Source organism: Ornithodoros turicata, chromosome 1, assembly GCF_037126465.1.
Source record: "Ornithodoros turicata isolate Travis chromosome 1, ASM3712646v1, whole genome shotgun sequence".
NCBI classification, from domain to species: domain Eukaryota; kingdom Metazoa; phylum Arthropoda; class Arachnida; order Ixodida; family Argasidae; genus Ornithodoros; species Ornithodoros turicata.
Genome location: NC_088201.1, coordinates 194194435 through 194220869, shown reverse-complemented (window position 1 = coordinate 194220869; position 26435 = coordinate 194194435). Strand labels below are relative to the sequence as shown.

At 44.1% G+C, this 26435-nt stretch overlaps 1 protein-coding gene across 1 annotated transcript in view; it reads right to left on the bottom strand.

Annotated features, from left to right (window-relative positions):
* Positions 1-26435, bottom strand: part of LOC135378915 (uncharacterized) — a 385731-nt gene that overhangs the window by 131494 nt on the left and 227802 nt on the right. The window contains exon 12 of the mRNA XM_064612080.1: positions 25468-25539. Coding sequence (XP_064468150.1) covers positions 25468-25539 — 72 coding nt within the window. The remainder of the gene's footprint in view (positions 1-25467; positions 25540-26435) is intronic.

Sequence of the window (26435 nt, the reverse complement as noted above, 5' to 3'; positions counted from 1 at the left end):
CGAAACTATGCATTTCGTTCCTGAACACAGAACCTACTTTCTTTTTCTTTTTTTCTTTTCTTAGCTTCTTTAGCCTTTCTGTTCGAAAAAGTCGTGCCTGCAGGAATGCTCTGTATTTTCCGGAGTCGCGAAATAAAAGCAACAAAGGTAACAACAACTACACGAATGACGATGGCATGAGGTGATCCACCGCAACAACTGCGATACCATACCTCAATGCAAACGAAGATTATATCACAAGGGTAGTAACTTAAAACTGTCGTGACTACTATTGCCTAAGGCATGCACATGCACATGCACATGCACACTGTCCCATCCTACAGTTGGCAATACAAGGAGTAGGGATCAATGGGTACAGTTCCATGAAGTGGCATACAGCCTTTCTATACAGGGTGCTATCCCTAACTGCAGAACTGATCGCTTACACATAGCGCGCGTGAGCTTACATGAGCCCATTACTTGAGGGCGAGCCACCCTCATGCTGGCCAGAACGAAAAGAAAATACCAAGCATACTAACCATTCGCATCTGCTGACTGGTAATCAATAATTTCAATGATTTAGTGACCTAGGCTTATGGTGCAGGCTTGATTGATTGTTATATGTCAAGATTCTTCGAACAACCCCAGGACATGAGCTACGCACTGGGGCAGCCAATCAAAAACGGTAATTAATGATTATGCGCCTGCCGTAACCATTACTAGCGTTGCCTTTCATATCGATGCGAAATCATTCGAAATCTTCAACGACCGTACCCTTCCTGTCCACTTCCACTGTACCACACAAACGGAAATCTACTTTAAGCTGCCTCTTATCCCGTACGAAAATTCCGGATCAAACTTGATCAGCCCGGATCTGGTTTTAATCAGGCCGGATCAAGAGGAATCGTGGGTCGTTCAGGTCTCTTCCAGTTGGTTCCGGGCTGGATCTGCCTTTATCCTACCTGAAGAAAACCGGAATGTCCCGGATTCCGGAACACCCAGGTTTTGATCAGGCAAGTACAAGCTAGTCAGGTGTAGTTCGCGGACCAAACGCGAACTTGGCATTGGTCGATGTGGGTCGGGTTAACACCAGGCCTATACTGGACCCGGGTTGTGGCTTTGGCCGTTTCTTCTTCTTTTTTTTGTTGTTTTGTTTAAAACACATTAAAGGAGTTCTGTACAGAGACAGCGAAACTTTTCTAATGTTGGGTCTATAATGTTTGCGTGAACTCAAAATTCGTAGCCAGTCACTGTTGGTCTCTGGTGGTTATTACACAACACCGGGAATTAACCGCATTTAACCGTTCGGTTTTTCGGTTGCGCCGATCCAAAAAATAAAAGCAAAAATAGTACTTGAAATACGTTCATACGGACTTTTGCCTCAGAATGAGGTTGTTTGAATTGGTGTCATGCGTTTACGAAGCTAATTGAACTCGCGAATTAGTCAAGGAAAGGTAGCATTTTTCTGCATGGATTTGGAATCCTGTTGCCATAGCACACAATTCCAATCAAAGTCGCTGGGTTTTTCACAAGATTTATACAGAAATTTGACAACCGAAGATACGTCGCTTTGGGAAGTATGGTCGGTGGAATTTTGCGTTTGCAGAACTCTCGGCTCCCCTTTATCTAGACAAAGTGGAAAGAGCGACACGTTTTATTCCGATCAAGGGTCTTGTCGCCGTCATTGTCAGTGGCTGGTGGCTGAGGGCAGACACTTTGACAAGAGTATACGTGCGATTGTGGCGTGTTTTCCTTTGTTTGCGCACAGGAGGAAGGGTATTTGAACGGAGCCAACAATTCGGCAAATGCAAATACCAGCGATCGCGCTTCATCCAATAGCGAATTTGCGACTGCCAAATTTCTGTAGAAACCTTGTGAAAAACCGCGCGATTTTGAGTGCATTTGTGTGCTAGTGCGATGCGCTTCCAGATTAATGCAGAAAAATGCTTCCGTTGCAGGGCTAGTTTACGACTTCAATTAACAAAATTAGCCTATTTAACGTGTGACACGAATGCAAACGGCCCCCCAATCAGTGGCAAAAGTTTGTATGAGTGCATTCCAAGTAGCTGCATAATTTTCTTAAGTAAAAACTATTTTTGGGAATCTGATGGCATCCTCTCGTAGAACCCATTGTATGTGCTCCCTGTTTTGAATGAAGTTTTGTAAACCAGATTTTGATAAATGAAAACAATGCACTACAGAAGGACTTTGCTTTGAAATTTTCCCTTTTTCCAAGTGCACGGTGCACTCAGCATATACTTTGAAATCTGAACACCATGCCTTGTGCCCGATTTGTCGAAAATCAGGGGCACGAAATTAAACAACCTTTATGTTGTGCGCGCTCTCACTTTTCTCGAAGCTGCATATATTTCAGTACGGACTTTAGAATTTGCATGCCGTACTATTTCTGCACTCTACCTCTTTCTTGTGTTTCCGGCAGCGCGCGTGGTAGCCTGCCACAGGAACATTTTGTTAATTCATACATATTTGTTAATCACTTAATATTCACGCACTGCTACGTTTGAGTATTTTCGGTATTTCCGCCGCATTCGCGTGTAATTCACGTAAATTCCTCCGCGACGTTCCGACTTCGGAAACATTCCGACATTCCTCGGCTTAGCAATAATGACAATAAAACACCGTGTCACACCGTTATGTCGCATCAGACATCGACAATCCTAAGTCATATGAAATCGCATTTGAGCCATTTACTCAAGAAGAACAGCTTTTCCAAACAGAAACCTCAGTCACACTGGCAGAACGTGAGCAATGACGGACAGAAGGGCGACCATTGGCCAGCAGATTCTCTAGCCTCTATCCTCCGCGGTGACCTGGAAAACTTTCGTTTCACCCCGCCCGGGATTTTCCAATCTGCCGCCGTCTCCACGTGAAGAGGACGTCAAGCTTTGGCGCGATTCACCATGGTATTTCGATTCCTCCTGGTCAAGCGTCACAGGTTTGTTGTTTCCATTAGCTTTGGTATATTGTGTTGCGTTAGCTGTTCGGCTCACTGTACTTTGCTGAGGAAATTGCTGTGCTCGCAGACACATACTATCTGGAACTGTAAGCGAACATCATCCTGGAAGTTCATCCCCCCCTTTTTTTTTTTTTCAACAGCGAATGTGTGATAAGGCGAGCTACGTAACCCCACGAAGCCCGACAGGTGCTGGGAGAAATTAAGTTGATCGACCAAGTTACGGCACTCCGTGAGCAAGTCAGCACATTAAGAAAAAGGTTGTTGAAATCGAAACATATAGAGGTGAGTATGCGCCGCGATTTTTCCTTTCTGCCCTCAACAAGTACTCTTATTTTATTTATTTCTACCTGTATTTCTTCTGTACAAAACATGTTCACAGAACTAGATCGTCTGCTGAGCAATGCCAGGAGACTGGTGCGGAAGCTACAAAATTTGCCTGGGTTGAATGCAGACCTCCAGAATATGGCGGCCACCTCATTGGCAATGGCGGTCCGACACGCATCACCCTCGGGTGGGTGCAACATGTCGACTGACACACGACAACTCAAGTACGCCGGCCCCCAGGAACAGGTACGTACCTGTTATTTGCAACTGGATTTTCAATTCATCGTGTCATATTCGGGCATATTGATTGTGGCACGCAAATTTTGGTCTACAAAACGATTCCATGCGTCCATGCAGGTCACTGAGCTCATCACTGGGTCAAGCATATTAGTGCCACATTGCGAGATTTCTGGCGTACGTCTGGGAAGGATTGACACACTTTGTGAAGACGACGGGCACGCGGCTCCGTGAGCTTAGGGCGAAATGGCGAATGAAGCTGTTTCCGACAAATGTAAATGAATTTACAGCAGGTTTTCAATAAATGCATGATATATACTCACACATTTGTTACGTCTTTTGAAACGCACGTTGGACATACGGATGACCCTGGGGTTTAAACGAACTGAGTCAGCTTATTATCCGATATCGGCTCTGATCTGTACACGGAATGATCAGGAATAGGTCACGTTTTGATCACAAGCTATTCAGGGGACAATACAAGTTTGATCTGGGTTACGACACCTCCAATCCAGATGTGATCAAATTTTCAATGAATCTGTGCCAAAATTTTATTGGGAGCCGATCAGTTTCTGATCAGTGGTCTGAATCATGTTTTGATCAAAGGTTAGTCAGGAGGCGGTACAATTTTGAATAAAGCTTTGTCTAAATTTTATCACATGCTGATCAGTGATCCTGGCCAATTTAGGAATCAAACCGGACCAACCATCCGGGATCAGGACCGGATTCCAATTTGATTCCGGAATTTTCGTACGTTCTGCAACAGATGGTTGGGATTCAGCTGACTTCCTGCTGCTTTCAGAATATCACGTACGCTTTCGTTTGACTTTCTCTGCAGCAACCCCTGCAATGTGCAATCAATTTTTCATTTGAATCTCGTACGTCAGACAGTACAAGATGACTTAGCAGTAGACATATCACAATGCATTTGATTCACCTATACAAGTGCACTTTCGGCTTTTGAGCACTAAGGTAGTCACACCGTGTGATGGGCATATTACTCTGGTTGTGTCAAGCGTAATAAACCTCACTCCAAACCAAACTATTCCAAAGCCTACTGTTCGCCTCACTCCTCACGCCGGTACAAGTTCTCCCTAAGCTGACACGCTAAGGTGCTCGACAATGTCGAAATTAGTAGCGGTTACGAGCGCGTTTTCTAGAGAATAGAAACTGCTCTCTTTTCACGTAAAACATATGGCATATAAACATGTCCTATAAACCTTGTCGTCCCCTCTGGGTCATATCTTTCTTAGCTCGTCCACATGCAAGCCATTCCAATGCATGCGAAAGCCGCGTGTCCTTTTGTTTGTTGGCATGTTCTTTTCTCCACACTGCATCACTGCAGGTGTCCCCAAGGAAGCACACAGTTGTGCAGTGTGCGTGTACGGGAAATTACGCATGCTCTGTCACGATTAGATGGATCGAAAACGGGAGACGCAACAAACCGCAAAGAGGATGGCGACGTTCGTATGGTATACGTACTCCCTACTCGTAGACTCACGCAAATGTGATAAATGAACCATAAAACAACCACCATAGCGTGCCATAGGTAAACAGAGACCACTTTTCAAAACGTTTATTTTCCTGCTTGATATCTTACAAGGAATAGCAGTGAACAAGTATCGCAGTTCGCTCTGTCGAGAGCAGACGAATTTTTCGCAGTGAATAAGGCTCATTGTCAGTGGACCGGAGAGTCAAACCGAACCTGAACCCGAACGGAAAATCGTTATTAACCGTTGGTTTTTACCGAACCGAAACTGAACCAAATCGGAACAGTCGACGCCATCTTGGAGCTGAACCGGAACTGAACCGTTAAAAAAATACAAGTAACCGGTTCAAATAACGGTTCATACGGAACAGAGGGCGAAACTATGCATTTCGTTCCTGAACACAGAACCTACTTTCTTTTTCTTTTTTATTTTCTTAGCTTCTTAGCCTTTCTGTTCGAAAAAGTCGTGCCTGCAGGAATGCTCTGGATTTTCTGGAGTCGCGAAATAAAAGCAACAAAGGTAATAACAACTACATGAAGGACGATGGGATGAGGTGATTCACCGCAACAACTGCGATACCATACCTCAATGCAAACGAAGATTATATCACAAGGGTAGTAACTTAAAACTGTCGTGACTACTATTGCCTAAGGCATGCACATGCACATGCACATGCACACTGTCCCATCCTACAGTTGGCAATACAAGGAGTAGGGATCAATGGGTACAGTTCCATGAAGTGGCATACAGCCTTTCTATACAGGGTGCTATCCCTAACTGCAGAACTGATCGCTTACACATAGCGCGCGTGAGCTTACATGAGCCCATTACTTGAGGGCGAGCCACCCTCATGCTGGCCAGAACGAAAAGAAAATACCAAGCATACTAAGTATTCGCAACTGCTGACTGGTAATCAATAATTTCAATGATTTAGTGACCTAGGCTGATGGTGCAGGCTTGATTGACTGTAATATTCCTGCCAAGATTCTTCGAACAACCCCGCGACATGAGCTACGCACTGGGGCAGCCAATCCAAACCGGTAATTAATGATTATGCTCCTGCCGTAACCATTACTAGCGTTGCCTTTCATATCGATTCGAAATCATTCGAAATCTTTAACGACCGTACCCTTCCTGTCCACTTCCACTGTACTACACAAACGGAAATCTCCTTTAAGCTGCCTTTTATGCTTCATTTCCACCCGTGACGCCTGAACCGGGTCGTGAACCGAACCGTTTGGAAAAACCGGTTTGGTTAGTTGCCTTCCGGAGCTGAACCGGAGCTGAAATCCTATCATCGAACCTAAACCTGAACCGAGCTGGTAAACGTTTCGATTGGGCACTCTGCAGTAGACGTCACGGGACTGGAGGAGTATGCTGGAGATGGAGTGCGGAAACCTCCCGCCGCGGCAGCGCTTTTTTAGAATTAAATGGCGTTGTAGTGGAACCTTTTGAGCCCACATATTTTTCGTGTATGCCTTTCACGGGTCATTTCACGAAATACGAGCGATTTTAGATAGTTTAAATGACCTTTCCATGCTGCTTTAAGAACGCGAGCCAAAACTCAGAGTTGGTTAAGAATATACGTGAACACCTCGGTTGTCTTTCGCAAATTGAAATAGATGCAGACATCAATTCCACTAAATTAATGCCTCAGAGACGTCCGGTTTAAATCGATGAGGTGAGACGCTCGTTAACGAACCATTGACCGTCAGAGCCCCGCTCTGGTGGTGGACGGGGGAGAAGTAATGTTGAGGCTTCGAATTCGAAGCCTCAACATTACTTCTCCCCGTGGTCCCCTTAAGGGGACCACGAAATCCCAAGACCTGCTGCCGCGAGTCGTACGGTCTGCTCAGCCTTTTGCGTGTACGTATTACATCACAAACTGCTCGAAGCGATGGTGATCGGTGCACGGTAAATCATTTAACACAATTATACGCTCAAAACAGGTGCATTCTGATAATAACACCCTTCCCTATCTCACACTGCATCAAAAGGTGTAAAAAGAACGTTCCCGTACAAAACACGGGATGAGCCGGTCACGAGCCCGGATGCTGGTCAGATCAGGTCTGATCTGGATGTGTTCACGGCAAATCCCACTATATCCGTCTTTAACCGACACGTGCCCGACCTACGAAATGTCCGGATACCAGACAAGTCAGGCCGGGTTAGGGTCAGACCATAGGAAATCCGACTCTATCCGGCTTTAGCGGACATCTGCCGGACGTACCAAATGCCCGGCTGCAAGCCAAGTCAGGCTGTGCCCGGATCAGATCATGGGAAATCCGACTTTTTCGGGCTTTAGCCAACACGCGCCGGATCTCAGTCAGGGTGAGGGAGTACCTGGAATACCTGGAGTACTTGGAAGAGACTGGAGAATGGAAGGTACCATGCGGAGCGCATTTTCAATGTGAAACCCTTAAAATACATTTAAATATGAAGACCCTAGTGTGATCGACTGTCTAGTCGACTGTAATGAAGCTTGTTGTGGGATCTTTAAAGGTCAGCTATGCCGATATCCCAAATAGTCGAAACGGTTGTGATATTCTGAAAGCTCACATCCAGCTCTCCCCAAAATACACCTTCATTCTCTCAGTTCGGTACAGTACCATGTAAAAAAAAATAGATAATTCATTCCGAAACACACATGGGCGCAGCCATTTTTATGACGTAGATGCACCCGAACGGGCATTGTGACGTGTACGCGACTTCGTACTTGTCAGTGGATTTCAGCTACGGCTTCTCGCGGCTTCACGTATCTGTGCTTGAAGATGGCGGACAGCCGGGTTCCACCGTTCCGCGCTAAGTAAACAGTGCAGCAGCTGCGAACTCATTCGCGAACCAACCTCTGTGCGATGTTGTGACTGGAATTCGTCGTTTGTGTTTTGTGAGCACGTACAATTTGTATCAAGTCGCGTCTGCGTTAGCCCCTTTACAGCACTTGCCCATTGTAGAGGCTGACGTTTCGACAGCCGTGTCAGCAAGAAAATGCCGACAGCGTTTTATTACTGCAAGAAAATTGTGCTATGTATTTGAGAAACCGCATACTGCTATGGGACAAGCTTTACGTACGATTTATCAATGTGCAACAGCGTCGACGATGGTATGTAACGACGAAAGACGTAAAACGAAATACAAATCACATTTTAAACCTTTTGTGGGATTCGGTGCATTTTCCAGAAGCTTTCTTTGAATCACACACTCCCATGTAATGCTTGCATTGTGTGGTACGCTACAAACTACTGCATTTTATGTCTAACATCTGGATATTGTTTGTAATGAACACCGTCGCACAAAAACATGCACACGAAAGCTCCGGTAGCCATGTGGTTGCACACTATGCAGACGCAAAAGAAGTACCAGAGCACATATTGCCACTTAGAAATGTGGTGTCTGAAGAGTTAGGGCATAGCATAGATCCTAGAAATCAGGTGCACCTTATCCTTCTGTAGAGTGCTCTTTCAATTCACAACTCAGCCTATGGGGTGTAAAAGTGTTAAAGGCAATTATGTGACTTGTCGTCCTGGGTGACATCACTGGCCAGCCTCGGGATTAATTCCGTGCTCAGGAATTATTGTACAAATCACTTTGTATGTAGGACGTGATAAGCAATATGTATGTTGCAACCTTGTCTGCAGCATTCTCGATTGCCTCTTACCTTTACAGTTCGAGACACGTTACCAAACCATTTGCAAAGGGCACTCTTACAGGGGCCGTGTAATTGAGTTTTTAGTTTATAAAATTTATAAAAATATAAGTATACAATATGTAATATGAAATTTATATAAAATCAAAAATAACATTTATAAAAAGAATTTATAAAAAGTAAATAAAAAGGCTTCATGGAAGCAATCCGTTAGCATACCCATTGCACATGAAGCACAATTATATATGCTTGGACATCATCTAATTAATCTTCTGAACCATATGTGTGGCTGCATACGAAATTTTTTATGCGCATCCTCTACCTTCCTATTCCTACATGTGCACACGAATAACAGTGCATATATGTGAAGTGGCAAAAAGCAACGCTAGACTCTACCATCATTGTGCCCCTTTAACTTTTCCACATTTATGTCTGGTGAACAGGGAATATCTCACTAGAAAAGAAGACATTTGTGCATTGTTTGGCAAGCAAATAAATATATTTATTTACATTTTCCATAAATCAACAATGTTGTGACCTGGTGCAAATATTAATGTCAACAAGTAAAGTACTTACAAATGATTCCTATGTGCTCGAATGCAGATATGACAATTCTGTATTTGTACCTCAGCACAGTACAGTTTCAAAATTAACAAACTGCACAGCATCAGCGAGATCTCAAGAGGGGAATCACATAAAGCTTCAATAATAGACTGTGCAAACAAAGCAAAAAAAAATTACTTCAAGAAAAATCTGAATAATCGGTTGCCGTTGTGATATGTACTACTATGCACAGTTCATGAATGGAACATGTTACCTCATTGCATTGCCTCCATGTGAGCACTAGAACAGGCAGCTTTTTAGGTCGCTCTTTTCGTGTTTTTGTATTGTCTTTTTTTGTTTTCTGTTTTTGCAATAGCAAGCATGGCCATAGTGAATCACAAGCAACCAAGGACAGGATGAGACATCTACAATGCGACTGCTAGCTCTAAACTGATATATTTATTAGCAGACTCTGGAATATACACACATATGCTGCTAAGAAAATGTCAATTTAACCAATAGAATAACAGACAAGAAAAAGGGTTATATATCTTCTCCTCTCCTCATTCTATTTCACAGGCAGCCCTAGTATCATTCTGAGTGTGTCCGTGCGTTCCCTTTGAGATAACGTATCTCTGACAGAAGCTAATCCAACAGCGGACTGCTTACGGATGCAACTATCTTGGATTTCTCTAACCAATTGTTATTTAACCGCTGCCTTGAGCTGTGTGTTCTGCAAATTTAGGCAGCATCCAGAGTCCCTGCAATGTGTTGCCATGTTTCTCGAGGGCCTGTGTTTCACTATGGCTCTCAGATACAAACTACCCCATTTCAACACAGTAGAAACCACAGATTTGTAAATAGCATCTGTTGATTGCACTGTACATACCCCCACATAAAGGATCATAGTGGATACTAAATCTTGTGCGATAATGTCAGGAACACAAAAAAGCTAGATTTGAAACCACTCTTACGTCGTAGTAGTAGTATTTGTGCGAAGCTGCGCAATTCCTGTCCTGCAAATAATTTAAACCATATGTTTCATTGCCAGCGTGATTGCTGAAAAGCAATTCACGCTTGGCGGGAACTACCGATTCTGAAACCTATCCCTGACATGTGTAGCCATCAGGGAGGAAACCCAAGGGCTGCTGTGGAAAAGACAAACACACACGGGCTATGTTCTCTCTGTGTATCAGCTGCTCTGGCTACTAAGAAGAACATGTTCCAAATTAATATAACATGGCTTGACATGATACGCCAGCGGAAGCTAACCAATAAAATTAGTAGTTAAATGTACAATACGTAAACACTTGCCATAACATGACAGTTTCCTTCCTGCATTCATGCGCTACCATTCAACCCACACAAACAGTGTACTGAATTTTTTTATAGCATTACAGGTTGTTTGACAGAACTTGAACAAGGTTATATAGCACACGATAAAAGTAGAGTGAACATAATGTGCAGAAAAAATGGCTGCAAGCAAGCGAGCTGGTGAAGATGATGCATATGTAAAACCTCGAGACTAGGGAACACAAAGGGACATGTTTGTGTCTGTCCCTTCGTGTTCCCTAGTCTTGGGGTTTTACATCATGGTTAATGTGCAGGTTTCTATTCACGCTTAATGGCCGTAGCAGTAATGCATGAAGACCACTGCTAAGTTGTGTTGAGAAACACCACTTTATGTTTGCCATGTCTAAATGAAACGTACCTGACCTGATCCAAATTAACCGTTCTGAGTCTGGAACACACACAGAGAAAAACGCAACACACGCCACAACATTAACAGATAGCAAATGAGCTGTAGCGAGCTCCACCTTGGGACAAAGTCAACAAGTACTTCACCAAAAGTCAGTGAGCGCCTGAAATGTAACATCTCCAGTGGCGTAGCCAGACCTCAAAGGTAGGGGGGCTCGATACGAAAACTCGCCCCCCACCCCGCTGATCCTGTGTCGACAACACACACATACTTGTGCACACTGCAAACTGAGGATTAAAACAGGGAACGAAAATAGTTGATTTAGACGTTCACAGTACAATTACATGTATAGGCTGTCATGACCAGTGAGGTGGTGTCACGAGATTGGAAGTATTTTGAAAAGCTCATACTTTGAAAACCAGTCAAGAGTGCTTCTTAGATAGACACCATAAACTGCAAGAACTTTCGCGATAGTCACACTGGTCCCCCCCCCCCATATATTATGTTCTCGGATTTGCACGATTTGTGTGGGTCGGTCCGTGGCAGGTAGGCGGGGCTCGAGCCCCCCCCCCCCTAGCCCCCCCGTGGCTACGCCACTGAACATCTCTGACTGGTAGCAGGACGGTACACGTTCAATTCCTGGTGCTAGCACTGACTGGCTTTTTCATGAATTATTTGTTGGAAGTTTTGATGTGCTTGAGAACCATTCGTCAACCATTGTATCCTCATGAGGTGATGAGGGTTTGTCATCCCAAAGAGACTCCCTTTCTGGCATGTGTCCTTATGGATGCTCATCACTGCAGAAAAAAAGAAAGAAAGAAAAGAGAAGCATTTAATGGCAAGAAATGGATAGTCGCATTTACTGTATAATGATTGTGCACAACAGAAAGAATATTTTTGCACAGAAGGCTGTACTTCTTGATGTCTAACATCAAGTTACAAAATTCCAGAATATATGACATGTTGTAAGGTAGAGAACAAGTAGAGTTATTGAGTTGTCGAGTTGAGTTGAGGGGGAGTTGTACCCCCTTTTTATTTTATTATATATGATTATATAATTATCTTTATGTCTGTACCACCCCTCGCTCTCTACATTACAACATGTTTTATATATTCTGAGATTTTGTAACTTCATGTTAGACATTAACAAGAGCAGCCTTGTGCACGAAAGTCTCGTCTCATTAAAATTTAGATGCTCTCAACAGTCTTCTTTCTGTTGTGAATCTCTATCGCAGCATACCTGCACATTGCTGTTCTACGTACTGTGACTTTGCAGTAAGAGTACGGACTTTGGGTAAAAAGACTACACAGCACTGCTCAGGTATTTTTGCCTATCGAACAGTATGTATGTATGCAGTATGCACACAGTATTTGTGCACCGGACCCACAAAAAATGTAGTGAATGTGGCATTGCCCACGGTAATGCACCAAGTTGAACACAATTATTGTAGAATCCAGGTATTTTAGCTTACATGTCAAGCCAGTACCGCACCAGTATCCAGTGTGAAGTTCTGACAAATAAATAGTTTCCATTTTTCTTAGCTCTCAGAAAACAGACAGTGAATTAATAGGAGTAGACAATGTTAACATGAATTCTGGGCTATTCTTCAGTTGAAGATTCACAGATAGTAAAGGCACCTTCCTCAATGGACGTTGATGACACTGAAAATTCTAAAACGTTATCAGAGGCGACATCAGCTTTGGTGTGTCAAAGGATTGTATGTCCAACAGTAATCCAGCTAACAGTAACAAAAATGTGCAAAAGACAAATTAACTGAACTAATGTAACGTACCTTCTATATCAGACAGTGAAGCTTGTAACACCCCATCCACAGGAACCAGTGTCCAGACACAAAAGTGCTTGAACTGGGAGATCGCAGCTAATCGGAATGGCGACCTTTGTTTTCCACCCTGAAAGCACAGGTTGTAACTTTGAGGGCAGATATAAAAGTGGTGTCAAGATGTCTGCATGCGAGTACACATGAAAAGTTGAACATAGATGAATACTCAAATTATAACATCACATTGTCATACCTGTTGGTGGAGGTGGACTGCAACTAACGTGTCAGCAATTTCTTCATGAGCAGATGCAAGCCAGATCATGCTTCATTTCCGCCTTCAGCGTGCACCTGTGATAATTCAGAAGTTAGATTATCAATAGTACTATTGTGTTGTTAATCGTGGTTATATCAGAGTAAGCGCAGTAGGACAGCTGCACAATCGATTCATTAAGCTTTGCTATTTTTTATATCTGAACCTCGACTTACCATTTTTTGCTCTCGTTTTTTGCCTTGATCCTCCGTGGCACGTTAAAAATGTTATGCGTCGGGCACCTCAGATTTTCATCAGACGATTTCATGCCGAGATTCCAAATTGCCTCTGGAGTCGCGCGTAACCTATGATAACATTCGTGGACGAAATCCTTGCAGTGGAAATTAGTAGGCACCACTGTCAGCCAAGAGCTTCGCACTGCGTGGTCTTTTGGCAGCTTATAATAGGTAACACTTGAATGCTCCGATGAATTGTTCTAACAGCGTAGCACGTAGCACATCTTCGACAACTTCGCCGCGGCATATTCACGAATCATATCGCTCCAGCCCATAAAAAGCAAGGTCAGAACGAGGAAGTGCACTTTCGAAACGACGCTGTGCCAAAAAAAAAACATTCACATGCTTTGTTTCCGGCTTAGCAACAACATAACAGCTGTTCGCTTATGTACGATGCACAGAGGAGGAAACGAAGGAAACCAAGCAGCCAAGCCAAGAGTCCATGCCAAGCCAAAGACAGATGAACCGAGAGCAGTGACGTCGGTGCGCCCGTGCGCAGGGTTTGCCGGCGGTCTGACGGCCGGGCGTGGGAACTAAAAGAACTGTTTTCTAAAAAACTACGAACAGTTGGAGCAAGATATTTCGCACACATATTCAGTGTTCGGTAATGAACACCCGAGTATCGCTCAGTTCTGCGGCACTTCAAAATCGGCATATCTGACCTTTAAGGGCACTATCGCATCCGGCGACATGGGTAGGAAATGGTTTCTTAACCATTAATATTAACCTTCAAATTTCTTCGAAAGTGCTGTGAATTTCGCTAAGTGGTGAAATTGCAACATTGCCGTTGAGTTCGGGAAGCGTCATGGTGTTCCTGACGGCGAAAAATCGTCTGGGTGCGAACACAAAAATGCCATTTCACGAGCGAAGGACAGGGACGCCAAACAAAAGTTGGAAGCAATCGCAACGCAGGCTTCTTGTCGTGGCAGAAGAATTGCACGTTTCCTGGCATTTTGCTGACGAAGCGTAAGTGGAGGCGGACCTATTGCAATCCCGTATGGGAGTGTCAGCAAAATGCAAGAGGCTATAGTCTTATGCTGTGCCCACATGTTCCATGAGCAAATGGACGCCACCGACGTACCGGATGAGCAGGTAAGAATTTGTTTTCATTATATCTCCAATGAAGCCCCACAAAAGTGTGGTGTGTTGATATAATAGGCCACGAAGTGGCTCCAGATAGACTGGGTATAGCTCGAGTAAGATTAGACTGTGCGCCGTCGAGACGCGCGAGATATAGATGACTCAATGTAAACATACACTCGGGATGTTAGTACGTACAATAAAGCGGAGGATATCTTATGAGGTAGCGATTGTGGTGCTAGGGGATAAACTCCGAACAATATAACAAAAAGCGCGTACTGCAGTACGCTCTTTCACGCTCTGTCCGCGGATTTCAGCCATTCTTTTCCGCGAACGTACATCGGAATATGTATAAACTGCTGCCGGCAAACACGTACCAGACTCCCTTAGGCCTCACTAGCAGCGCCGTTATTTTTTGGAGACATCCCTCTAATTTTTCCGGTTGCGATGTTCAAAGTCACTGCTATATTCTCACAGCAAAAGTTTATCCCATCTTTCTTTGCTCATGTAACCTTGCTCATTTTTGTTAGCAAGAGAGAGCCAAGGATGCAGCTTTCCAACAGAATAGCCCCATTCGGCATTACACTTTTATGCATCATATTGCCCAACATAAAGTGTTCAATTTCTGTCACAGGTGGAGAGAAGCAGCTTGATGGTAATGGTAGCAGCAGTCTGCTTCAGGTGGTGAGTATGACATGTTTCTATTTATTAGGAAAGTTTAATATCTGTGTTGTATAGTGAATGAACAGAATTCTGAGTCAGAGTGAATGTTCATGTTGTGAAACCGGCAGCTCTTGCAGGGCATCAGACTCTACGAGTGGTATATATTGCTCACATACTTTGATGGCTTGATGTTGTTATATAGTGAATTTTTATTTTTGGGTTCGAGAAGTTAGGCCTCTACCTGCGTTACACACTGAACGAGCGAGTGAAACTAAAGTAAAAAAAAAATCCATTTCCAGGGCACCACGTTTTATGCAGAGACAAACACTGAACCCACCACTATGTATATTATTGTTTTTCTTCCATCTGTAAACACTTTTCTGAATTATGTTGGTGATTCTAGTGAGCTGCTCTGAAATGTAATTTTAGTACCTGGTACGATCGGTGTCTAATGAACTGTATGCACACCAGTGATTTTTGGTATAATTCCAGTTCCAGTGCACAGAGGACACTTCAAGGTTTCAAGAATATGGCGATATTGGGCATGGATAGGTGCATGATAGTCAGGTTTTTTTTTTCTCTTAGTCTGAATTTTTTCTTGTTTCAGCACGTCAAGCTTCACATCGCCGCTGCTCGTATATTGCTTGGAAAGAAAGAACTTGTTACCACCCTGTCAACATGAACCTAAATGCCAGCTCTTCACACAGCAGCTGATAAGATATCAAGGAGGAGGGAAATAAAATGTACTGACATAATGTAATGTAATGTTTTGTTTGACACATTTAATATTTCTATCACGTTCACAAAGCTTTCATGTAGACAGGAGGAAACAAAACTGTGGTAATACACACACTGGCACTAACCCCTATCCTCCACGTAGAAATGAAGCACAAATCCATGCTCAGAGGGCAAAACGCATCAGCTTCTTTACTTTTTCCAAAATAGGTGAAAAACGTTTTACAAACGAAACCTCTGTATGGCGTCGCTAAAAGCAGGTATTCAAAATACGCATTGCACAAGTACCAGTGCTGGTCGTCGTCGTGTGATAACTTTGGTTTGTACTCCAGAATGATTTCCAATTAAAATTATTTACACATTCCACTGTAGTTGCAATATTTGACTACAAGTCTACGCGGCTTGTGAGACATGCTTCTTGAATTCCTACAAAGGTTTAAAACTTTCCAAACGGTCAGTGCATGCACATATGACTAACACTATGACCAGTACAGCCGCTCAATAATCTGTGATAATCTGTGACATTTTCTGAGAGGAAGCTATGGCTCAGGACCGCAAAGCCCACAGTGTTGGCAGTTATAGCGAAGTACCCGTCACTGGCAACCACGAGTGGTGTGGGTATTCCAGCATCGTGACTAACGTCATGCAAAGGCTGGTGATAGTTTGTGCTAGTAGTTAGCAACTCTTGTTTGGTTACTTTCAGATTCATGATGAGTTTAAGCGCCACACTGGTAAAGATGCCGAGAATGAGCTGCTGTCCTTCATCAACACAAAAGGAGAAACAATCATGAAGCTTGCGAGAAGCTGCCGCTAGAGTGATCCTGCTAGTGAATGAGAAACTCTCAAATGCTCCAACTCTTCAAGAACAGCGGTGTTGGTATACGGCTTGCAGGGGCAAATTTGGTGGGCTGGTGGGGCATACTTGAGTACTCATTTCCATTGCTGGATGCTTGGGCTGGTGTTAACGTTGTTCTTGTAAGGGGTTGGCTCTACTGCATTCCATTCTCTGAAATTACCACCAGTTATAATCCATTCATCCGCCGGGACTGCACATGTTATTAAAAGCTGAGAAGCCTCGTTTTTTATTGTTGTGTAGCCGGCGTGGACGAGGTTAGACTTTTTAATAGAATTACCACTAGTGCCAGCATTAGAATGTTTCGTTTATTTTGAGACAGTTCGCTTCACCCAGAGAGTGTTAAAAGAAGAGTGTGTGCAGTACTTGAGTTGCGAACAGACTGTGATACTTGTATTGTGTAAGCCGTGAAGTTTTAGAGCTTAACCCTGTTTTTTCCCAAATTTGCACCCTAAGTTGAAGCCCGCCTGTCTCGGGTTATCGCGTCACTATTACCCGCGAAACTGCACCTGAGCTAGACACCTCAAGGCGTCGACATGCCATCATTCATAAAATGTGCAGTTGATTACCTCTAAAACTCTGAATGAGCGGCGCGGCGAGCGTTAATTAAAAAATAAAGCCCCATTTCTCCCCGCGTTTGCAGGAATTTTTGACATGAAGGTATTGGCCCAATTTTGAACCCTGGAATCTGAAAAAGAAATAAACAAATGAAACGAGAAAACTTAACGGCCTAGGTGCAGCACCTGTTTGTTACTTAAGTAGCAGGAAAGCAGCAACCGTGTTGCTTGTATTGTCTCTTTATGAAATGATCTGTCTCTGTTAAAAAATCACTACTTTCAACTATAACTGCTGCTGTAGCCTCAACAGGGTATCATTGTTTCAGACTTCTATTCCATTGGTGTCATTCATGGGCTTGCTCACCTTTTAAAGGAGACTGCATCTGACCTGTTCACTTCAGTAAGTGCATAAATTTTTGTTTAGCGTGTTCCAGTACACACTTCCCAGTGCAGTGTTGCAGTTATCTCGTGTGTGGCATACCAGGCGGAAGCAAAACAGTAATTCCATTACTCGGATTTCCTCACCCTTGTTTCATTGTATATACGTAGAGCGAAAATGCTGTCTACCCGACGGTGGTCACCGAAGACCCATTCAAGACGGACCCATGCAGCGTCGTAGTGGAGGGGAGCACCTATGCGGCGACAGACACCATTTCGGCCCTATCGATTGCTTTTGAGCTCTACTGGGTATTCAACCTAAAATATGCACCATACCTGCGAAGAACCTTTGCAGTCTTGGAATATTTCTTTGGACTCCGCAAGAACAAGAACGGTGTACGTGTGTCACGCGTTTTATCTGACATTCAGTCAATGTTGAACACAGTGTAAGTGCACAAGAGAGCATGGACGCAGCCTGTTTCTTCACAGAGAACTTTATAGTATTCGCTTATGCCACTGCAAAGTACAGTATGTTGCATTTTGTTATTTCATGAATAATTTTGTTCAAGGTAAATGCAAGCAACCATTTACTGTAGTACTATAGAAAGCAGAGGCCGTAGTCAGCCGTGCCTTCCAAATGTTCTAAAGACCCCTACAAAGCATTGTAGTAGTTGCGCGGAAATGTTTAATATGTTCTGAGTTGCCTTCTTTATCGAAGTGTTCTGCGCTATTGTTATGAGCGGGAACACCACTGAAAAATTTCATTGAGAGACTACTATACTAGTCAGAATACATTTCCACGCTGATGTATTTTACCGTTGCTTACAACAGTATATAATAAAGATATTCCATGTACCATCCCTTGAACGTTTCAGTCAATTGTTGAGCTTAAGTATTAAAAAATTAATTATTTTTTAATTGTTTTAAGCAGTAATATAAGTGAAACGCATTAACTCCCCAATGGAGTGAATGTAACCCTACCAAGGGGTTTCCTTCACACCCATATGCAGGATGTGTGAGGAGACCGGTATGGGTGTAAATTAAGCACCTCGCCCCTGGGCGTCTATTTTACTTCATGGGCCCTAGGCGCTGCTTTCACTTCCAAGAGGGAGTGATTGCTTGCAGTGTGGGTGTTTGTGCATTTTACCCCCGAAAAGGAGCTTATTTCACTCCTTTTTTTCTCAGAGTGTAGCTACCCATAACAGTTTTAGGGGTTCGTTCTCCTCAAACCAGAAAAACGACACGAACGTCGCGTTTTCCTTCTTGTTCTCACGATGCACTAAGCAACACTTATGTCTGATACCTCAACAACACCGTCAAACCAGTCATTGTTAATAAAAAGAAGGAACGTATTGGAAGTGCTGAACCAGGAATGGCGGCGTACAAAGCACAACATGCAGTCCGCATAAAGAGCCGAAGCAGCCTTGCAAACGCCCCAAAGGGCGGAAGAGAACGCTCCTGACATCATGACTGTTCGAAGCGCCGCTTCCACTATGGGTGGGGAGGGGGGGGGGAGGTGGAAGTTTAAAATAGCATCGAAAATTCTCGGAGTCGAATATAAACGAGATATTTTATATGGTAGCTCGGAAAGATATAAGAAATCACCCGATAAGGCACATTTACTTCACATCTGGGGTACAAACTGTCACTTTTACTAACGTGCCCCAACAAAATTCTATTTCTGTACATCATCCATAGGGCACGCAAAAAAGAAAAAAAGGCTACCGAGTGTTTCCGGCCATATTGCTTGAGCTTCCGGCTCCGGCTATCTTGGTCTGAAGATCGCAACGAGACGCGCAGAGCTCCGAGGTGTCATCACCAACCCCCACTGAGTGCAGTTAAGACGCAGACGCACATAAGACTGGGCTAACCAGGTACACAATCGCCTTCCAACACGAACAGAGAGCCGTGTAGAAAGGCCATAGAGATGCAGTGGAATCCTCGCAGCCTACGTAACAAGCTCCCTGATTTTAAATCTCATCTCCACCAGTACAAATTCGTTTTCATAACTGTATACGAACATGGCATGGATGCCGCAACCTGCGTTGATGCACAATCTATCGATCAGATCAGTCCTCTGAGACCAGAACAGCGTTAGATGTCCGTAATGACCTCGTTGCTGCGACTCCACTCTCAAGCAGTACGGTGTGCGCAAACTTTATTGTGGACGTAAAGATGGCCGAAAATGGGCGTGGCACGATCCAGGTGCCAATCTTTCCGTGCGGAATCCATGATCCAGTGCAACATGAAGTTCATAAACAAAGGAGACTACAGGTTTTCCCGTCGTGTTTAATCCTTATACCGCGGAATTTAATCGTTATGCCGTGGAATTTTGATCCTCTTCCCACCACTTTTAATCCTTGTTTGGCTGGATTTAGGTCTTATTCCGCCACTTTTATCCTGATACCGTGGGGTTTAATCCTTCTTCTGCATAATCTAATCCTCGTGTTACCAATTTTAATCATTATGTCGTGGAATATAATCCTAAATTATCAGGTTATCTTTTCATTACTCTCTTGACTACCATGCGACAGTGTGGGACTGCTTGTATGATTTACGACTAGCTTTGACTATTTTCTTCTTTCAAGCAATGAATTGACTTTTTTGTGACTATGCCTACTATATGTACTACCATAGTATGGTATAGGACTACCGGCATTATTTATGACCCGTTATGACAGTTTCCTCGTTTACGGCTATAAATTGACTTTTTATGACTATGCCTACTGTATGCACTGCTATGGGATGGTACGGTACTACCTGCATGATTTATGACCTCTCGTGAGCGTTTCCTTGTTTACAACCATGAACTGACTTTTTTGTCACTATGCCTACTCATTGCACTACTATGGAATAGTATGGTACTACCGTCATGATTTATGACCAGTTATGACTACTTCGTTGTTTATAGCTATAACGATGAATGATAGAAGTCACTGAAAAGGCCAGCCAGTTGTAGGACTCGAACCCACATCTTCTGGATTACCGGTTCAGGGCTCTACCAATTGAGCTAAGCTAACACACCTCCACAGCGACTTCCAAGGGCGCGTCATCTGAAGGGACAAATGAACCGCCCTCTATCACTCATCCCCTTTCACTCTTACACTTTTCTCACTCATACATACAATCATAGACGGTATCGACGCAATCGGCAACCGTTCAACATGAGTGAACTGATGTTCTCAGGCTGGATCAACATCGAAACGACAAATACATACAAAGCCTAAAATTGCCTAAGAAATCAACGATGACAGACAAAACTCTTTCATCGTTTCTCAGGGCATCAGTTCTCATACGGCTATAAGACTTCTTGTGACTATGCCTACTGTATGCACTACTATGGGATGGTATGGGACTACCGGAGTGATTTGTGACCTGCTTTGACTATTTCCCTATGGGATGGGATGGGACTACCGGCATGGTTTATGACCAGTTATGACTATTTCCTTTTTTATGGCAGTAAGTTGAGTTTTTGTGGCTATGCCTACTCTATGCACTACTATGGGCCGGAGAAGCAGTTCTCTCGTCTCGGAGAAGGACGCTTATTGCGGTGCTGAGCGGGGATGTTCGTTCCGTCCGTTGAAGCCTCGGCACTCCTCTGGCTTTCCGCCAAAGGACTACTGACATATATCCCCCTTCTCTATCCCCCCCGCCCGGCCATGCCGAGCAGAGTTGATGCAGCGCTCACTTTCCGCATGCTGCGACATACATCCCGTCAAGATGCCGCACTACTTCATCGTATGCATCTCGGTGCGGCTTTCACAGCGCAGCGGCGTTACCGCTTGAGGGAAGTTGACTGTCCCCAATGCACATCACTGCGGTGCTGCAGAAGATCTAGAGCGCATTCTTCTCCATTGCCCACACAATCTACCTTCCGAACCGTACTCTCAGGATCACTTACCGACCTGGACGCTCGCCCCCTCTGTTACACAAAATTGCTTCGTCCCTGGCCGCATCTAGCCCACCAACTCTCTGCACTTAAAGTTCTCATCGCCTTTCTGAATAAGATAGGACTTCGATGTTGTGAAAGGTATCATTATTTAATTCCACGCGTCACCACCAGCAATGGGGTAGGGTATCGCCCCTGCCGATGACACTCCCCATCTCTTCATCACAACTAAAAAGATATAATACAAATAAAAAGAATCCGCGCGAGGTTGTGTACGCTATAAATGACTAGGAGGTAAAAGGAGTCCCTAAATATAAGTATCTTGGGGTCTATTTTACAGCTAAGTTATATTGGCAGAGGGATGTTGACTATGTCACGAGCAGAGCAAGCCGTGCGCTGGGGTTCCCCGGTCGTAATGCGAGAGATCTCCCACCTTCCGCCAGAGATGTATTGTGAGATCACTCATTGAATATGCGTGCCCGGTTGGGGATCTGCCAACAAAGAGGGATGCTACAAAATTAGAACGGGTGCAAAATGCTGCAGTGCGGCTTGTAACTGGTGAGTAAGGTATTCGTTTCAGTGCGACACGTGCTAAATAGTACTTGAACTGGGGACTTCTTGAAGTACGACGGGGGAAATTATGTCTAAAGTTTTTTCATAGTATGTTCCCTTCCGAAACCGGTATTGACAGGGACAAATACGTCCTAGCTCCATGTTACACATCTGAACGCTTGGATCACCCATACAAGGTGCGTGAATATGCTTGTGCCATGGACACATTTAGAATATCTTTTTTCCCCAAAACGATTATGGATTGGAATCGTCTGCCGTCGTCCATCGTCACAGCTTTTTCTCATGAACCCCCCCCCCCATTGTAATGCCGAAAGGCGCTGTGGGTACGAAATAAATAACTAAATGAATCTCCTAATAGAGCTCTTATTGCGCGTCTCGGAACAGTGTAGCGTATGGAAGAGCTGCGCTTACCTACGCTCCCAAATCTGCTACTGTGTGCTTGCTGCGTGTTGCATCTCGTAACGTGCAACGGCCGGCGTTCTGGTGGTGATATCGGTGGCGCTGTGCAAATGCGGTGTCTAGAATGGTGGGATTTGTTAACACACTTTTGACATCGTACAATTCTCAAACGTTTCGAAGCCGGGGCACCAGTAGACAGTTGGCATCCGCAGATTAGATATGCATAAGCCGGTAAGCAACGGGCAGCGCATTGCACACGATTATGGAATATATTGAAAACGATTCCAACCCGACCAGCTCTCGTAGTTGCCTCAGACAAAGAAAATAAAGCTCCGCGTGTCCATGGCGGCACCCTTCTGCTACTTTTCCGTGTTTGCGTACGTACATCATGTTGCATTTCCGTTCAGTTTCAATCTGTGTGAAACATGTATTGCTTTCAAACTTAACTGGTGACATTCCGTCCTCCAACTGTACAGGGGAACACAGTGATCTAAATATTTCGAACAAGGATATTCGAAATTATTCGTTGCCGACGAAAGAAGGAAGTCACTGAAAAGATCAACCAGCTGTAGCGCACACACCCAACCCTTCTTGTTTACCGGTCCCGAGCTCTCACCAATGAGCTAAGCTAACACCCCTCCCAGCGACTTTCAAGGGTACGTCACCGGAAGGGACAAGCCAACCACTCTCTCACTCATCCTGCTTTCACTCTTACACGTTTCCTCAATCATACACACAGTCATACGACAGAATCAACGGAAGAGGCATCTTTTGAAGATTATAGCAATTGATGTCCTGAGGCTGGTATCCATAGACAGGACAAATACGTACAAAGCATCAAGTGCCTTCCCTTTTCAGTGACTTCCTTCTTCCGTCGTAAATTTGTGAGGCACTTGAGGCTTTGTATGTCCTTTCTATGTGTTCCATCCTCAGAACATCAATTGCCGTCATATTCGTACCAGCACGTGTTGGTTTGTGACCGCTTGAAGATAAGACCTCATCAGCTCGTATCTACGCCACAGTACTTAATTCCCAATAACAAACTAAAAAGAGAGGCGCATGAACACGATAAAAATCACGACGCTTGAGTGCCGAAGAGAGTGGGCATTTATCGATTCGATTCATTGTCGAAATGTTTAAATGTCTGCACTGATTTTTTCACCAACTTGGGTGCAGAGAGGCTCATACGCAAAACATAGATGCCTCTTATTGGGACCCTTGATTAATTTAGAATCAACTGCGAATTTTCTTTGTAATTCAGGACACAAAGTTTGTTTTTCTGAACTTGATAGTTTCGTGACGTAACGGATGCGATACTTAATTTCTTGCCATCCTGGGCGTATAGCACCGTTGATAACAGCAGTGGCAGTTGAGTTTTCTTGATTATAATGTATCGAGAGATTTATTCACTGCAGCCCACCAGAGTCAGTATGGAGAGCAGGCATCATGCTTAGATTGTTTTTGTCATGGTGACACTGGTCCCACAAGTCCAATTGAACAAGTCCTTGTAAGTTGAAATGCCATCCACCACAGTGTCCTTCAAGTTCATCAGAAATTGGTGCTCCTGCTACAATACTGTTGCGTGTTCTGTTTTACTGTAATACTGTCTTGCTGCATCAGCTATGGGTCTACATTATTAGCCACGAAATTGTTCATCTTGGTAACACATTTCGATTCAAGCATTAAAAAAATTGAAACATATTGTTCCCCATTGTACTAGTTTTCACCAGGGTCATGTGTAAGAACAGCACGCGCATTGCTCTAATATAGTTCTGTTCTGAAAGTCGAGTAGCTTAAGAAAACAACCTTTCACAGGTCTCAAACCACGGGTCTCATAGGTGCCAAAGAAGTGGTGCTGTAGTGCTTGTATGAAAAAATATTACCGCAAAAAAGTACCGCATTTGCGTTTCCACAGGTGTGTGAAGCGCGACGACTGGAGACACAGCATGCATTTGAAGTGGCGTATACTAGGCGAATAAAGCGCGCAGCACATAACACCATAAGCCGTGGCGCGTATAGCACGCCGCGTAAACGTGGAGGCGTATAGAAGCCATGGCAGTTACATCCTGTGGCGAATATATCCAGCCTTGATGTAAGCGCTATAAAATGCGCGTATTTATATGCCGCCCCTCACGCAATTGCCCTGACGTTGCACACTTGAGCGTGGCCGACTACGCCAAGCAGTTACATCATCGCAACTTCGTCATCATCTTTGTGTATGTCGTTTTATGGCAGTTACGTTATGTGTACGTTGATTCAAACCATAATAAGAAAACTTGGCTCATCTACCACAGTCAGGAACAACTTGTAAAGATAAGTGCTACCACGGTCCCTTGATGGCTTTCTGGTCATGCAGCTCCATCAAAAGGTTGGCCTAGGGTCAAAGGGCGCCGCGTGGCGGCGCAGCGATCGGAACCCGGGAGAAGTTCCCGCTCAAGCTAGTAATGGGAACGCAGACGCAGTGTTGTTTTTGCGCTTTTGCGAACTTCCTACAAGCAGATTAGTTGTTGCAATGGCTTCCTGTTACGTTGCAGCAGCTACAATGCGAATAATCGTTTTCTGTTCGCATTTATTTTATGCGGAAGGCTGCTGCAGTACTTCGAGTGGCACGGATTTATTGTCGCGAGTCTCCTGTCTTCAAACCCTCAACCGGAGATTCTGGCGCCGTTTATGTGCATAATGCACGGCGGTAAGGTTATCCGTACTTTATTTAGCGCATAGAGGACCTTCTACAGTTAATCGAACACAGTTACTGCACGCATGACGGAGTACTAGTTGACGTGATCGGCCTATCGCAATCACACCAGTCTCTTTCACGTGGTACCAGATGACTTACTCTCAATTGTTACCGCGAAGCTAATCAAGACAAAAGTATAGTCTCTAAAATGATATCCGCCGACTTAGACATGTCATGAAATTTAGCCGTTGTGTCCTTGTCGATCATCTCTTGTTTTGCTCATCTCGTGTTGGCTTCATTTCTTTTCCGAGACTGAAAGGAACCGCCATGTGTTCGACATGCTTGTGTGAATCAATCTCGCGCGGCATTTTTATCCTGTCACACGAAACAACTATCAAGGAACCGTGGTATTAAACGCGAGTGAAGGACGGGTTTACATACCTGCTCAAGGTCTGACTCATGGCTTTTCTGGATATCTTGCAGTACTCTGGTGTTGTGAAGAAACATCGTGACCTAGAAATATACAGAACATTCATACATAGTAATAGAGCATTCATTCTCGAAATGTGCCTTGTACGATTCATTCCAACCCGATTGAAAAAAAATCACCAGAATTATTCTGGTGTTTCCTGATGTTTCTGGCGTTAACACTAGACTCTTTTGATGTTTGTAATGCGTACATCAAAAATTTCTTGCGTGCCACCCGGGTGATTCTGGTGCTGTCGAGTTCTCCTGATGTCAACACCAGTGTGGACTACTATGACACCAGAATCATTATGGTGCCTTCTAGAATGCTTGGTGTGCGCACTAGACTGGCGTAGTGTTTTAATGTGACCGTTAGAGCGGTCTGGTGTCGTTCACAGACACGAGACCTACAGGCACCAGGGTCCGAGCACTACACGTTGTTACCATGAAAACTGCTATTTACAATGATCATGAGTTCCTTAGCGCAACTTCTTTTCCAAAGGAATGATAATTCGCATCGCAAATAATTCCCCCGAGTGTCGCAATTGACACGCTTTGCGGCTTTCACTCGAGTTTGAAAACGAAAATGTACGCTCTCATTGTCACGTAAGACAGCGACAGCGCCATCGGCATTAGCGTCTGTTTTGAACTCAACGAGCTGGTCGAGGTGGTTGAGGTAGCGTTCCGTCCTGGTTTTCAACATAAAAACTGCGCACGAATGTGAACAACTTTCAATATGTGTTTATCAAGTTCTGCATTATATGTCGTAGTTTGCTTTCCAACCTGTGCACAAGTGGAAGTATGAGAAAATACAAGAGATGCATTCGGGGTAGATGTGACGACTCGTCGTTGGTGTGACATCTTTGAATGTGCGTTTCTTCCGGCATCATGTGAACTGATTATTCATGGGATATGGACTACAACAAGAGAGGACGGAAAATGAC